The sequence below is a fragment of the Harpia harpyja genome, chromosome 13, assembly GCF_026419915.1.
Source record: "Harpia harpyja isolate bHarHar1 chromosome 13, bHarHar1 primary haplotype, whole genome shotgun sequence".
Classification (NCBI taxonomy): domain Eukaryota; kingdom Metazoa; phylum Chordata; class Aves; order Accipitriformes; family Accipitridae; genus Harpia; species Harpia harpyja.
In genome coordinates this window covers 38,863,406-38,877,539 of record NC_068952.1, presented here as the reverse complement: position 1 = coordinate 38,877,539, position 14,134 = coordinate 38,863,406, and the positions used below count along the sequence as shown (strand labels likewise).

General features: G+C 46.3%; 1 protein-coding gene across 4 annotated transcripts; it reads left to right on the top strand.

Moving 5' to 3' along the window:
• Window positions 1-174: 174 nt before the first annotated feature.
• IKBKB (inhibitor of nuclear factor kappa B kinase subunit beta) lies at window positions 175-13,931 on the top strand. 4 transcript variants are annotated; one of them, XM_052806322.1, is made up of 21 exons: window positions 176-341; window positions 428-522; window positions 1,340-1,457; window positions 2,210-2,279; window positions 5,086-5,174; window positions 5,659-5,748; window positions 6,118-6,242; window positions 6,582-6,689; window positions 6,998-7,127; window positions 7,593-7,787; window positions 8,038-8,152; window positions 8,514-8,637; window positions 8,895-9,046; window positions 9,161-9,222; window positions 10,231-10,340; window positions 10,596-10,645; window positions 11,198-11,297; window positions 11,494-11,641; window positions 11,849-11,976; window positions 12,693-12,783; window positions 13,365-13,931. In XM_052806322.1, the coding sequence occupies exons 1-21, from the start codon at window positions 237-239 to the stop codon at window positions 13,431-13,433; spliced, it is 2,274 nt and encodes a 757-aa protein (XP_052662282.1). In that variant the 5' UTR covers window positions 176-236; the 3' UTR covers window positions 13,434-13,931. The 4 variants fall into 4 exon arrangements, with proteins under 4 accessions (XP_052662283.1, XP_052662284.1, XP_052662282.1 ...); XM_052806323.1 differs by lacking the exon at window positions 5,659-5,748 and having other exon boundaries at window positions 175-341; XM_052806324.1 differs by lacking the exon at window positions 13,365-13,931 and having other exon boundaries at window positions 175-341; window positions 11,849-11,932.
• The last annotated feature ends 203 nt before the right edge of the window (window positions 13,932-14,134 follow it).

Genomic DNA, 14,134 nt, shown 5'->3' with positions numbered 1-14,134 from the left:
CGAGTTCCCCGACTACCAGGCAGAAGGGCGGCCGCCACGATCGCGGCGACGCCGCTCTCCGGCGGAGCGGCCTTGGCGACGGGGCCGGCAGCCCCCGCGCACCTGCCGCCGCGCCCGGGCGGCGCGGCTCCTTTAAGGGCGGGCGGGCGCCCGCGCCACACGCCGCCGGCGCCGGAGCCGGAAACGTCGTCGGCCGCGGCCCAGGCCCTGTGGAGCCCGAGCGCTGCGGCCCCGCCATGAGCCGGCCGCCGGCCCTGCAGGCGCAGACCTGCGGCCCCTGGGAGATGAAGGAGCGCCTCGGCACCGGCGGCTTCGGCAACGTCATCCGCTGGCACAACAAGGTAGGCGGTGGCCGCCCCCCCCCCCCCCCCCCCCCCCGGCCCGGCCCGGTAGCCCGCGCTCAGCCGAGCCCGTGCTGTGTCCGCAGGAGACCGGCGAGCAGGTGGCCATCAAGCAGTGCCGGCAGGAGCTGAGCCCGCGCAACCGCGACCGCTGGGCGCTGGAGATACAGATCATGAAGAGGTGAGGCGGGCCGGCCCCGGGCGGGGGCGATGATGCCGGACCTGGGCCGGGCCGGGCCGGTTCGGGCGGCGCCCGGTGCCCGCTCGCCGTCGAGGCGGGCCGGGCCGGGCGGGGTGGCCGCCAGGCGGGGTTGCGTCAGCGCCCCCCCCCCTCCCGGGGGGGGCGGTCGAACGGGGGCGGCCTTCGAGCGCGGATCTAACGGCTGCGCTGAGGTAAATGTTGGGAGAGGCCGTCGGCCGCTTGCCGCCTCTTCCGGGAGGCTGCCCGACCCGCTACGGGGGCAAGAGCGTCAAAGTACGCGCTGAGGAAGACTTGGCGTTGTGTTTCGTCAGAGGCGTGGGTCTTCTTCGGCGCTGCTGTCACCGCCTTCGGCGTTACGACAGTTCCGCTGCCTGGCTGCTCTTTTTGCCTGGCTTGACGTCCGTGCTGGGTTGTCCTTTGGGGCGTCGGATTGATTTTTGTAGGATGCGGTGGTCTGATCGCGGTTTGGGTCTTTTCTGGAGGGTGGCAAGAGACTGCGTCGCGCTCTTTCGCGAGGCACCTTCCTGTAGCTCCTGGGCTGATCTGTTGTGCGTGTGTGTTGACGGACTGCACGTGAAATGCGAGGAGTTGGGATGAGTCTGGGTTCATGAAGGTTGGATGAATTGCAGACCTTTAGCATTCACTACTTCAGTTTCTAAAAGGATTGCTGTCCTTGTAAGACTTCGCGTGATGACCGTGAGCACGTGAAACTGCATAGCTATTGCAGAACAGTCGTCTTTCAGGTGTTACCCTGGTTCCACTCATCATGTGTACTTGTCTCATTTCCCCTCCTCAGGCTGAACCATCCCAATGTGGTGGCTGCCCGTGACGTCCCTGAAGGGATGCAGAAGCTTGCACCAAATGACTTGCCATTGCTGGCCATGGAGTACTGCCAAGGCGGAGACCTCCGCAAGGTGAGGTCTCTGGGATGGTGACCAAGGGCTGGATCAGCTTCTCAGCTGATTTTCTTGGGTTTCTATTGAAGTTCCCTTGTAAAACTTCTGTTTTCACATCCCGATGCTTCCTAATTCTTGTCATGGCACCAACAGGTTTTGGTGGGTTGGTCCTTGATATTACGTTCAGCTTTTGAAGACTTAAGTGCTTTCTGAAACTTTTCGTATTTGTTTGGCTGCAAGTGACACTGTGAGGAGTTTGCACATAGAGGATGAGGGCATGTGTGGGGGATGTGCAACAGGATGTGAGTATGGCCAAGACCATCACAGGGCAGGGTATATCTGTGGGCTATACCCTTCCTGAAAGTGATTAACTCCTATCTGTCACAGGAAAAAATAACACATGTTAATTCTAATCTTACTGTTTTTCTAACCTTTGCTGTAATCTTCTCATAGATAAAACCCAGAGCTTAGAGCTGAGATTTGAGCTGATACTGCCAGGCACAGGCAAAATGGCTATGAACGGTGGAGCAAGTAGAAGGAAGAGAATGGGGGTGATGCTGACTTCTTTCACCCACTCTTTTCTCCTCCCATGTGGTTAGACCAAGGCCTGAAGCTGTAATTGCTGCTAACAGAGGTTACAATCCCATAGAGTTTTTAGCCTCTAGAGAATTTCATTGCTGTTACTGGAACTTCTTGCATCCATGAGAGTTTGTGGGACTGTGAGCCTCATACAGGAGGGAAAGACTATATTCTGTGTTGTTTTCTTGCAGTACCTGAATCAACTGGAGAATTGCTGTGGCTTGCGGGAAGAAGCTATTCTCATCTTGTTATCTGATATTGGTAAGTGGTAGCAGTACCTTCAGTTGTCTGAACTACCGAAGCCCTTTCAGTGCTGCATCCGCTCTAAGGGTAAGCAGCAGTGACCTTAATGACTCCATCTTAGACTGACCTTTGAAGAGTATACTTGTTTCCTGTCTTGCTCTGCCAGCCCTCCCTGTGGGAGAGCCAACCTTTGATTTTTGTTCTTGAAAGTGTAGAGATGGATTTTCTTGCCCGGGAAAAATGCCACTCAGGATTTCGTGGAAGGTTCTAGATAGCTGAACACTTGCCAAGTGACTCTGATTTATGATGCAAATCAGTCTCCACCCTCAGCTTAACAGCTGATCATCAGGACTTCAGCATGTGTGTGATCAGTGGGTTTCCATTAGCATTTGGGCAACTACTATGTGGAATTTTAGACAGTTCTGGTGCAAAGGACTTTTAGGGTGGAGTTTTTTGGTCAGGCTATGTTGTGATCTTACTGAGGTGCAGCTGAGGCAAAACTGGACAGGTGCTAAGGCTTTAGAGAGAAGATGTTGAAGAAGTGTGTTTGGGGCAGATGTATGCTTAGAAAGTGAGCTTGTGGCAAGAGAATAAATGTGCATTTGTCATCATTTTTACTGCAGGTGTGACTCTTAGGCATTATCTCCTGTCCTTTGTGTTCCCAGAGCATTTGTATTCTGCTGCCTCACCCTTGTACTCCTTAGTGACCAGGAAATGATACTGAGTGCTGACCAGAGGCAATGGCAGGTCATGTTTAGAGTGAAGTTTGTGTTCACATGCTTGTGTATGTATGGGAAGAGGGACAGACCCAAATTTTCAATTGTATGATCTGAACTGTAGCTGATAAGAAATATTTTTGACTATTGACATAACTGGTTTTCCTGATCGCTTACAGTGCATGCCTAGTTGGTCTTTCTAGGGTTACTGTCCTTCAGGAGAAGGACAGTTATATTGCTGATAACTTCTGAAAGTCTAGCTGGATCATTTTGCACTGAACAAGAGAGCTCTGTCTGGGAATGCAACCCTGTCAGAAGGGACACGAAGTATCAGAGAGCAGAAAAGTGAGTCCTTTTGGCTCAGGCCTGAGTCATGGCTGAAAAGCACAAAATGAAAATACTGCCAAGTTTTAATTTTCCTAGCACCATGATTTTTGCTTTTTATCCACAGGAGGGGAAATATATTAAGGTATTAACTTGAGCAAGTGTGAGAAAATAGAAGGCGTTTATTCTGCTTTTGTGTATTCTTAAGATGAGATTTTTGTCTTTCTAGTATAGGTGGAATTCATCAGTCTGCCAGTTTTGAGGTCTCAGTGGTTCTGAGCAGGGAAAGTATGTTGCGTAGAAATTCCCTATGAAGAATTTTGCAGGTGGAATGGGGAGAAGAACACCTTGTGGACAAGGCAGAGCAGCTTTTGGATTCTTGGATAAGATAGGTAAAGAAAAGCTGAGTATAGCCACTCAGTTGCCCAGCCAGGATGTTAGCACTGGTGAGTTATTCCATAGGCAATTAGGAGAAATTTCTGAATTGCTAGCCCTTGTCCTTATGGGAGATTTCAGCTTCCCAGACATCAACTGGGAATATCATACTACTGTGACAAGCAGGTCTTGGAAATTCTTGAAGTTTGTGGGAGATAACTTCTTGTCACAAGTACTCAGCCAACTAGGAAAGATGCCCTCCTAGACTTGTGATTTGTGAATAGAGAAGGACTTGTGGGAGATTTGATGGTAGGTGACGGCTGTCTTGGCCATAGTGATCATGCAATCGTTGAGTTTAAAATTTTCAGTGTAATGAGAAAAAAAGGACAGCAGAATTGCCACCCTGGACTTCAAAAGAGCAAACTTCAAGCTATTCAGGGAGCTATTTAGCAGAGTACCCTGTGAATCTGCTTTTGAGAGCTTAGGAGGAGTCCATGAGTGGTGGCCAGTTTTTAAGAACCACCTTTTAGAAGCACAGGAGCAGGCAATTCCAGTGTGTCGTAAGTCAAGGAAGCAGGGCAGAAGACCAGCTTGGCTGAACAGGGAACTCCTCATGGAGCTCAAGAGGAAAAATAAATTGTGTGATCTCTGGAAGCAAGGTCAGGCTTCGCAGGAAGATTATAGAGCTGTGGTTAGTATATGCAGGGAGGAGACATGAATAGCCAAAGCTCAATTAGAGTTGAAACTGGCCAGTGTTGTGTCAGTCAACAAGAAAGGCTTTTTAAAGTCTGTTAATAAATAGCAAGAGAAGGTCTAAAGAAAACATTGGATCGATACTTGTTGAAGATGGTCACCTGACTAATAGGGATGAAGAAAAAGCGGAGGCATTCAATGCTTTTTTTTGCCACAGTCTTTAATAATACTGATAGACCTTGGGCTACCTGGTCCCCTGAGTTGGAGGACCGTGAGTGTGGGAACAGTGACTTTCCATTTGTGGACACTGAAATTGTAAGGGACCAGCTGTGTCGGCTGAACGTTCACAAGTCCATGGGGCCTGATGGGATTCACCCCAGAGTACTGAAGGAGCTAGCAGATGTTATGGCAGGAGCCCTCTTGATCATCTACCAAAGGTCTTGGGAGTCTGGAGAGGTCCCTGCTGACTGGAAGCTAGGCGGTGTTATTCCAATTTACAAGAAGGGCGTGAGGGAGGACCCAGAGAGCAAAATCTGTTTGTGTCCAGAAGTGTTTGGCACCAGCTTTTCCTCTTGCACTTGATGTTTCATTGTGTGTGTGATTGTACAAAGTTTGACCCCCAAGCCATGCTTACAGTAGGTAGCAATGAATCCTTACTGAGCTCATGCTAGGTACTGTTAGTTATACTCTTACAAGTGGCTTTTTCTGTGTCTCAGCTTCTGCTCTCAGGTACCTTCATGAGAACAGGATCATCCACAGAGACTTGAAACCAGAGAACATTGTGCTGCAACAAGGAGAGCAAAGGGTAAGCAGGAACCAGGTGTGTCTGCCTGCACAGACAAGTAAGTGTAAGAGGAACATGCATGTGCTTCGTGCAGTTACAGTGGTCCCTCTGCAAGAGCACTCAACCCAGGATAACAGCTAGCTCAGATCTGTGTGTCAGATGAACAGTATTCTGTGTACAGCTTAGATGAAAGGTTGTATTAGACTTCTGGTAACACCTGACATTTTGACTTCCAACTATTAAGGAAAGAACCAGACTGTACCGATTGACCAAAGATCTGAATTAGCTGGAGTAATGTCTCCAGCTCTGTGTGTATCAAGCCAATGACAACTTTACATACTTTGTGGTTTTAGGAATCTACAGGAGCCTCACATTTCCACTTCCATCTCTTCGGTGGCACCTTTCCTGCATACCTTGAAGAGCTGAACCTTTTCTTTCTCTGCTGTATGGTGTGCTTTTAACAGGACTTCTCTTTAGTGTTCTTATTCTCTGTTGTGTGTTTCAGTTAATACACAAAATCATTGACCTTGGTTATGCTAAGGAGTTGGATCAGGGTAGCCTATGCACATCCTTTGTTGGGACTCTACAGTACTTGGTAAGGAAGGAATTCAGCTAGAAGAGCAGCTACCACGTTGCAGTGGGATAGTTAACTGTTATCAGGCTTTGGGCTGGGCTGAAGTACTTGTCGTGGTGTTGGGTACATTTGGGGTGCTGCAGCTAGCGAAGGTGACTTTTTTTGCTGACACTGGGTTTTCACAGTGTCTGCTAGCTATGTCTGTTGTAAATAAGAAGCAGGAGTGCCAATAACCTCTGCTGTTCACTCTGAGAGGATCTCGGAAGCTCGTGAGAGGCAGAGCGTTCGGCACTGTCTTTAATCTGTTGTACAAACGTTAATGAGCTCTTAAGGGATAGAGAGAGCTAAGAGACGGGTGGCTTTGTCTCATGTGTGTGTAAACTGTCTCAGGCTCCAGAGCTGCTGGAACAGCAGAAGTATACAGTGACGGTGGATTACTGGAGCTTTGGCACACTGGCCTTTGAGTGCATTACAGGCTTCCGACCATTCCTACCCAACTGGCAGCCAGTGCAATGGTGAGTGAGCTGGGGCCAGGTGATAAGAAGAGTGCATGCAATGTGACTGTTGTGTTTACGGGAAGTAGAAGTGTGGTCCCTTGATTCTTAGGGCAATGTCCCTATGTTACTTGCCCTTATGGAGACTGACTCCCTTCACAGGAGTTTGACCTACCTGAGCAAGTTCAGTGTTCCTGGTACTTGCTCTCTGGGATCAGGACTGACTCCTGCAGGGCAGGTAGCAGAAACCAAAGCAGCATCTGTCTTACATCTGTCAAGTGTAGCTTTAAGAGCCTACTAATGTGCAGGCTGGGAAAGGCAGGTGATAATTTCACAATTATACTTGCTTGAATTCATTAGGCATACAAAAGTGCGACAGAAGAGTGAGCTGGATATTGTCGTTTCAGAAGACTTATCTGGAGAAGTCAAATTTTCTAGCAGTTTACCCTGCCCAAACAATCTAAACAGGTGAGGGCTACAAATCTGTTATGCTATGCTGGGATAAACTGTTTCTTCTGCAAAAGCACCAGGTTTATATTATATGCCTTACTGTGTTAATCTGTGAATAAGTTGAGTGCATGACACAAACAATGCTTGTGTCCCTTGTCAGACTTGTGTAGTTGTGAGTCTCTATTTCTGCCTTCTAAACACTGCATTTGTGATTGGGGCAGGGTGGGGTGAAGTTGTTTGTCAGTCCTCCTGCAGAGACCAGGCCATATGGTGACTGCAAATGCACTTTTACCTCTTCTGATCCCCTCCTTGTTTTGGTCCTTCAGTGTTTTGGCTGGGAGGCTCGAGAAATGGCTGCAACTCATGTTAATGTGGCACCCACGGCAGAGAGGTACAGATCCTACGTATGGACCCAATGGGTGTTTCAAAGCTTTGGATGACATTTTGAACTTGAAGGTGAGCAATGGGTCCATATTACCCTGAAAAGTTTTCCAGAGAGCAGTTGCCTGTTGTAGCCCATGGGAGAAGAGGCTTGCGTCATAGACCTAGGAGGAGGAGCAGCACAGAATCTCATTTAGCTGCCTCCTAACAGTTAGTGACAGGTGCTTGCCTCTTGCTTATTTGAGTACAAATACTCCCTGAGCTTGTTGGGAGTGGCAAATAGCTTCTGTGTGTGCTTGGTTCCATATTCTGGTAGAGGATTCTGTGGCTGAAGCTGTTTATTTGCCATGTGGCCTCTCTTCCGGTTGATGGAGGACAAGGACTTTGGCATAATGTTATGAAGTAGCTGCGAAGTGACTTCTTGAGCCCTGCAAGTGCTTTGAACAGTTTATCAGTGGCCAATGTCTCAGTCCTGAGATCTCTGCTCAGACATGACCAATGTATCTTCAGCCCTTCTATGTCACGCTACTTTTCTTGTAGTTGCTTCATGTTTTGAACATGGTTACGGGAACTGTACACACCTACCCTGTGACAGAGGAGGAGACTCTGCAGTCTGTGAAAGCGAGGATCCAGTCAGATACAGGAATCCCAGAACAGGACCAGGAGCTACTGCAGGAAGCTGGACTTGCATTGTTTTCTCAGAAGTTGGCCACTAAACATATAGCTGATAGCAAGGTGAGTCTGAATACTCCCTTGCTGTTGAGTGAATCAGCAGGCACTGCTCTCATTTTGGGAGCACAGCACTCCCTGCTGTGCTGGCAGGCTTTTGTCATAGTAACCACACAGACCTAACAGACCTTGCAGAATAGGCACCCTGTTGCCTTTGGTGTTCAGTCTTTGTTAGGCTGAGGAAGAACATTCTGTTTATGGTGTTACTGAGGCTTGCTTTTTCTGAGAACCTAGTTGGGTCTTTTGTCTTCTGCAGGTGAATGATACTGCAGCTGCAGACACAGACCTCCTCTTCCTCTTTGATAACCAGAAGGTTGCCTATGAGGCTCAGGTTGCCTTGCGTCCTCATCCGGAAAGTGTTGACTGCATCCGTAAGGACTTTCTCTAGCATGAATATGAGAGGTTGTCCATGTTGAGAGGGCTGCCTGTGTTCTGTAGACTGTTTCACGTGCAAAGAGTAGAGAGAGCTGTTGCATATTGGGACTGAAGAAGCAGTAAAATGGACTGGCATAGCATTCATTCAATTTGTCAAAATAACTGAGGAGAGGAAGTGTTTGATTTTTGATATACTGGGGAAGCTGCATAGAGGTTAGCCAACTGTAGGCTTTGCAAGAGGTAACATGCCCCTCAAAGGAATGATATTTTGGTCTGTTTTGTCATGTGATAACACTACTTTTAGGCTTCATGCTGATACATACGTTTCCCTCCCCCCCCCCCCCCCTCTGTTTCCAGTTCAGGATCCAAAGAAGAATCTCCACTTTTTCCAGCTGCGGAAAGTGTGGGGTCAGATCTGGCACACAATCCGGATGCTGAAAGAGGACTGTAACCGGCTTCAGCAGGGGCAGCGAGCAGCCATGTACGGTGGCAGTTTCTCTAGAATATTTATCTCTGCCTTTTCTCCCTGGTGAAAGGGAAAGGACAGGAATGGGACCCTGTTGGAATGGGGAAGCCCATGAGTGGAGCCATTAACGATTAGTGAAAAGCTGAGAGTTCCGTCCTCTGAGACAACTGCTTTTGTGCTCACTGCTACACTCTGAAGTATCTACTTTTGATATAAGTGGAAGTCTGCGTTTTTAGTTTGGGAGGGTAATAGGACCTTTCTTGTCCATGCAGGATGAATCTGTTGCGTTACAATAGTACCCTCTCGAAGATGAAGAATTCTATGGCCTCCCTTTCCCAGCAGCTGAAAGCAAAGCTGGACTTCTTTAAAACAAGCATCCAAATCGATCTGGAGAAGTATAAAGAGCAGATTGAATTTGGAATTAGTGAGTATAGCATCTGGCAAACAGAGGTCTTTTTATGCCTCTTATCCCCACGAAGTATCTACCTTTTCCTGTATGAACCTGAGAAAAGCAATCACTCTTCTTCCATTCCTGTAGCTTCTGAGAAGCTGCTCTTTGCCTGGAAAGAGATGGAGCAAGCTGTGGAACTTTGTGGGCGGGTATGTTTCTAAATCTAACTACTTATCCTAAAGAAAAAGAGGCTTGTTTTTCTTTGCTTCGCCCCGCCCATCATTGTCCTCCCTTAAATATAAACTTCTTGTGTCTGGGCTGATTCCAGATGTCACACTGCCTTGGTTTGCACCATTTTTGTCCATTGCCAGTACTTCATGAAGCTTGCTGTGTTTGTAAGGCTTAGGGGAAAATGGGAGATCTTGGGGAATGTGCGAGGAGATTTTGCAGTGGTTGTGCTCGGATGTCCTGCTAACGCAGTCCTGGAGCCAGGATAGCTGAAAACAGGATACAGAACATAGGTTAAACTGAATGGGAAGGCAAATGATTAGATGATTGAACACAAGAATTTTAAGCATCAGTCTTGAATTTTGGAAAGGCAACAATTTCCCATTCTTGGTGCACATTCCGTACCTGCTCCCAGTAAGGCATTCAGCCTTTTGACACAAGACAGTGTAACCCCTGTAAGTAGAGCCAAGGACCATTGCTCCCAGATGAGGAGTGAAATGTGAGTAGTTGGTATCTTATTCTTCTCCAACACTTGGTCCTGTTCTGTTGGGAGGAGGCAGAGGGCAGAATGGCTGTCTAACAAGCGGCAGCTTCTGCATGTAAATGAGGTCAAGTCAAAAGCAGAATTTGGTGTGCCAGGAGAGGATGTGGTTGTGTGCTGAGGGAAAAGGGGAAAAGCAGTGATGGATAGGATGAGAGAAGAGATCTGGAATAGCAGTACATTTACTACAAAGTCTGACCCTTCAGTGGCTCTTTGTCGCAGGCTGAATTTTTTATCAAAAAATTCTTGAAAGTTGTTTTACCCCAGAGCACCAAGCTAATTTCCTTGAATTGAAATTACTCATATTCTCATTTGTCTTTGTCCAAGACTCTGGTTTGCATCTTGCTGATGTGTTTAGAAATGTGAATGAGAAAGGAAGAGCCAGTGTGAGTGGTAGCGTCTCTTAGTATGAAACTATCCCATTGCTTATGTTCCGCCCTGCTTTCAGGAGGATGATGTGGATCAGCTAGTGAAGAGGATGATGGCCCTGCAGACAGACATTGTGGACCTGCAGAGAAGCCCACTAGGTCGTAAACAAGGAGGAACACTGGAGGATTTGTGAGTTGAACTACCTTGAACTTCAGATGCAGGACTATTGCGAGCTACGCTTACTCAGTGCAGGACAATGAAAGTGCTACCTCTTCAGCCCAAATTATGGGGGACTGGGAGGACTTTAAAAGACAGTTTTTGATTCCTTACCTGTCATAGGTCTGAAATGGCAGGCTGGTATATAAAAGATTTGAGTTCTTGAACTACTTGTTCGTAATTTAGGTTCTAGAGAAGTCCTTTGTGTTCTGTGCCTTTTTCTTCTAGAGAAGAACAAGCCAGAGAGCTGTACCGGAGATTGAGAGAGAAGCCAAGAGGTAAAAGACATTTTTAGCTCAAGGTCAGCTTGCTTGGTGTGGATAGTAACTTTGGAGATGCAGCAAGAAGCACTGAGAAAACTTTCTCTGCATTCTAGGCCTGCCCGTATGCTAGCTGCACATGGACTCTGCTGGACTTGCCTTTTTTGGAGAGGGGAGTCAGGGAGTCAGTTTTAAACTAGGCCAGCCTTGCTTTCTTGGTGCCTTCTGAGCTCTTCTTGAAACTCCTCTGGAGCTCTTCTCAAAGCAAGCTGTTGCTGCAAGCATATGCTGCTGCTTCTGTGTAGGAAGGATGAAAGACATAGCTGTTCCTTTGAGCAGCTATACAGCCCCAAGGCATTAGACCCAACCTACCAACTCTGCTTTCCAATTCTCATCGTTTTGAAGAAGGTGGCGGCTAAAATCCAGTGCAGTTCGTTCCACTCAAACTTGCATGCCCTGAACTTGGGATGTTTCAGGATTGAAGCAGCAGTGGAAACAAGCCACTAAGAATCTTCTCACCCTGTCCTATAAGCCTACCTTTCTGTGTAATACTCTTGACTCTCATTCCAGATCAGAGGACAAGCGGTGACAGCCAAGAAATAGTACGACTGCTCCTACAGGCAATCCAGACCTTTGAAAAAAAAGTGCGAGTCATTTATGCTCAGCTCAGGTGAGCTTTGTAGAGTCAGCTTCTATTGAGAGTTGAGAGAAAGCATTTTCTCTTTCAGCAAGAGGTTTTGTTCTAGAGGTTTAAAAACCAGTGTGTACAGCTAATGAGATCTGAGTGTTACAGGAAATAAGAAACTTCAGAAATGTTCCCCCTACTGCAGTTGCCCATGTGTGATCTGATTTTTTTTTTTTAATAGTAAAACTGTAGTTTGCAAGCAGAAGGCACTGGAATTGTTCCCCAAAGTGGAGAAAGTGATGAATCTGATGAATGAAGATGAGGAAACGGTTGTTAGGCTTCAGGAGAAACGACAGAAAGAACTGTGGAACTTGCTGAAAATTGCTTGTGTAAGTAAAATAAGAACTTCAGTTTAACCTGAAAATATGGTTTGTAGCACAGGTTACTGAAATAAAAATAGTAAATTTAGTATGTCCTATGGTTCTTTTCTCTGTTATTTTGAATTAGTATTAAAGCCAAGTTCCAGGCTGTCTCATACTCCTGGCTGCTGGAAATTAGTGGAAATAATTGCAATCTGAATCTTCTGTCTTCTTCAGAGTAAAGTACGTGGTCCTGTTACTGGCAGTCCAGAGAGCATGAACACGTCACGTCTTGGTAGCCCTGGTCAGCTGCTGCTGCAGGTACCTTCTGGAACCTACAATTTATCAGAATCTGTCAGGAAAAGGTGAGGCAAAGTCTGGAGTTCTGTAGCTGCTAATGCTAGCACTACAAAGCTGGGGCTCCTGCTTTGTGAAATAATGACACACAGGCTTTCTCACATTTTATGCTTTGTGTTCAGCTTCCATTGTCAGCACTCTTACCTACCTAGCAGCTGGACTTCCTGGGGCTTGTGAATCTTCCTTATGAAAAACAGGGAATAATGTATAGCTTCACTTGCCCCTGCCTCAATGATAAAGGGTTTGTTTTATCTGGAATGGTTGGGCTCACTTGAAGTACACTGCCAACAGGAGTTGTTGGAGCATTGTTATGATAGTAGCTGAGCTATATCATAAAGGAGACACTGCTATAACCAAGCACGTGTAGTTCTGGCTTGCTTAAATGAACTGGGTCACCAGTTGGAATGACAGCCGTTGGTTTGTTTATTTGTATCCTTTAGTACATAGGCTGTTCTGCAACTTTTTCTCTAGCAACAGTGACTCCACGTAGTAAGAACCCAACTCCAACTTGGAACATGCTTCCTTTCCCCTGTCCCGGTAAATCTGGGAATGCCACTGACTTTCCCAGTTGCAGTATGGATTACTAGCTTAGCTGACTGGTAAAGGTTAATATTCTTCAGTGCTCTGCAGCATACCTGCTAGAAATATTTCTTAAAGGTAGAGGCAGCATCTCTTTAAACAAAACAGCCATGGAAAATAATTGTGTAATAATTGTCCCTTTCAGTGAGGAGCTACTGCTGGAATCACAGAAACTCTGTAGCCAACTAGAAAATGTGATGCATGACACAATGAAGGATCAGGAGCAGAGCTTCATGGTAACATATTTTATATTCTTTTATAAAGGGACTGGGGAAGCTCATGGCTTCAAACTTCTGCTTGTGTAACTTTGCCACCAATAAGTAATGTGGCTAATAGAAATCTGCATATTACTCTCTTGGACAAGGAGAGAGTAGGAGTTGTGGGAGATACAAAACACCCATTCCCCCACTTGAACTGCTGACTGACATGTTCCCTGCTTGCTGAGAATGGGAGCCAGGCGCTGGGGACTTAAGTTGTGCCGAACAGTAAGGGACAGGGGAAGGTGTTTGGCTGTTCTACAAAAATGCTGCAAAATTGCGCTCTTAAAATTGGGATGTTCTTGTGGTGGCAATACATTGGTGGGCACGGATGCTTATTTAATAAAGCAGAATATTGAAAAGAAAGTAAAATATTAGAGAAAATAACAGTAGCTTAAGGGTTTCCTTTACGGCAGTTGTATGGTTCATCATAAAACTATATTGACCAACTTGTTCACAGTAAAATTTTTAAATCTTTTAAATTGCCTCCCCTTCGCTCTGGAGAAATCTCAACTGCCAGCTAGCATTGAACTTTGTAGTTTTAACTGTTTATTCTTCAGGCTTTAGATTGGAGCTGGCTGCAGCTTCAGGTAGAAGAAACAAACAGCCCAGAACAAACACAGATGTAAAATCACTTCAGTTGCCTCTGAAGACATGCTACTTCAGGAAGTCAACTGTGAAAAGCTGCTGCCTTGGAGAAGGGAAGTTCAAGAGCCTCCTTCTACTGTCACCTACTGCTTATGTGATACAGATGGCCTAGCTTTTAGCATCCACCTCCTGGACACTTTTTTCACAAAGATACAGTAGGAAATGCCTGTTCTAACTGCTTGGAAAAAGTTCTTAATCGTGCCTTAAGACAGCAGATATTCTCATTCTCTGTCCTGATGTATCTTCCCTTAGGCATCACATGTGGTTGTTTTGTTGCCTTTTAGGCTTTTTAATGAACAATGGACAATGCATGCAATCAGCTTGCACAGTCACTGGTAGATGTCACCTTCCTCATGTACTTGAACTGTGAACTTAATTTCTTAACTTTGCTGATTTGCACTTTTTTCCTTAAGTGTAACGGTTGTACCTACCTAATACTTGTTTCCTATATGGGAACGAAATTATCTAAAACATGTAAACTTTTGGTTTGCTCTTTTTGATATCCTCAATAACACTTTAATGAAAAAGCTGCTTTCACTGTGCAGGTCTCTAAAACATGAGAGATGTAAGGATGTTATCCTAGAGACCACAGACAAGGAAATCTTCAGTGTACACATATAGTTTAACAAAGCATTTGCAGATTATCTATTAACCATGCTTGAAGTTGCACCAAAAAAACCCC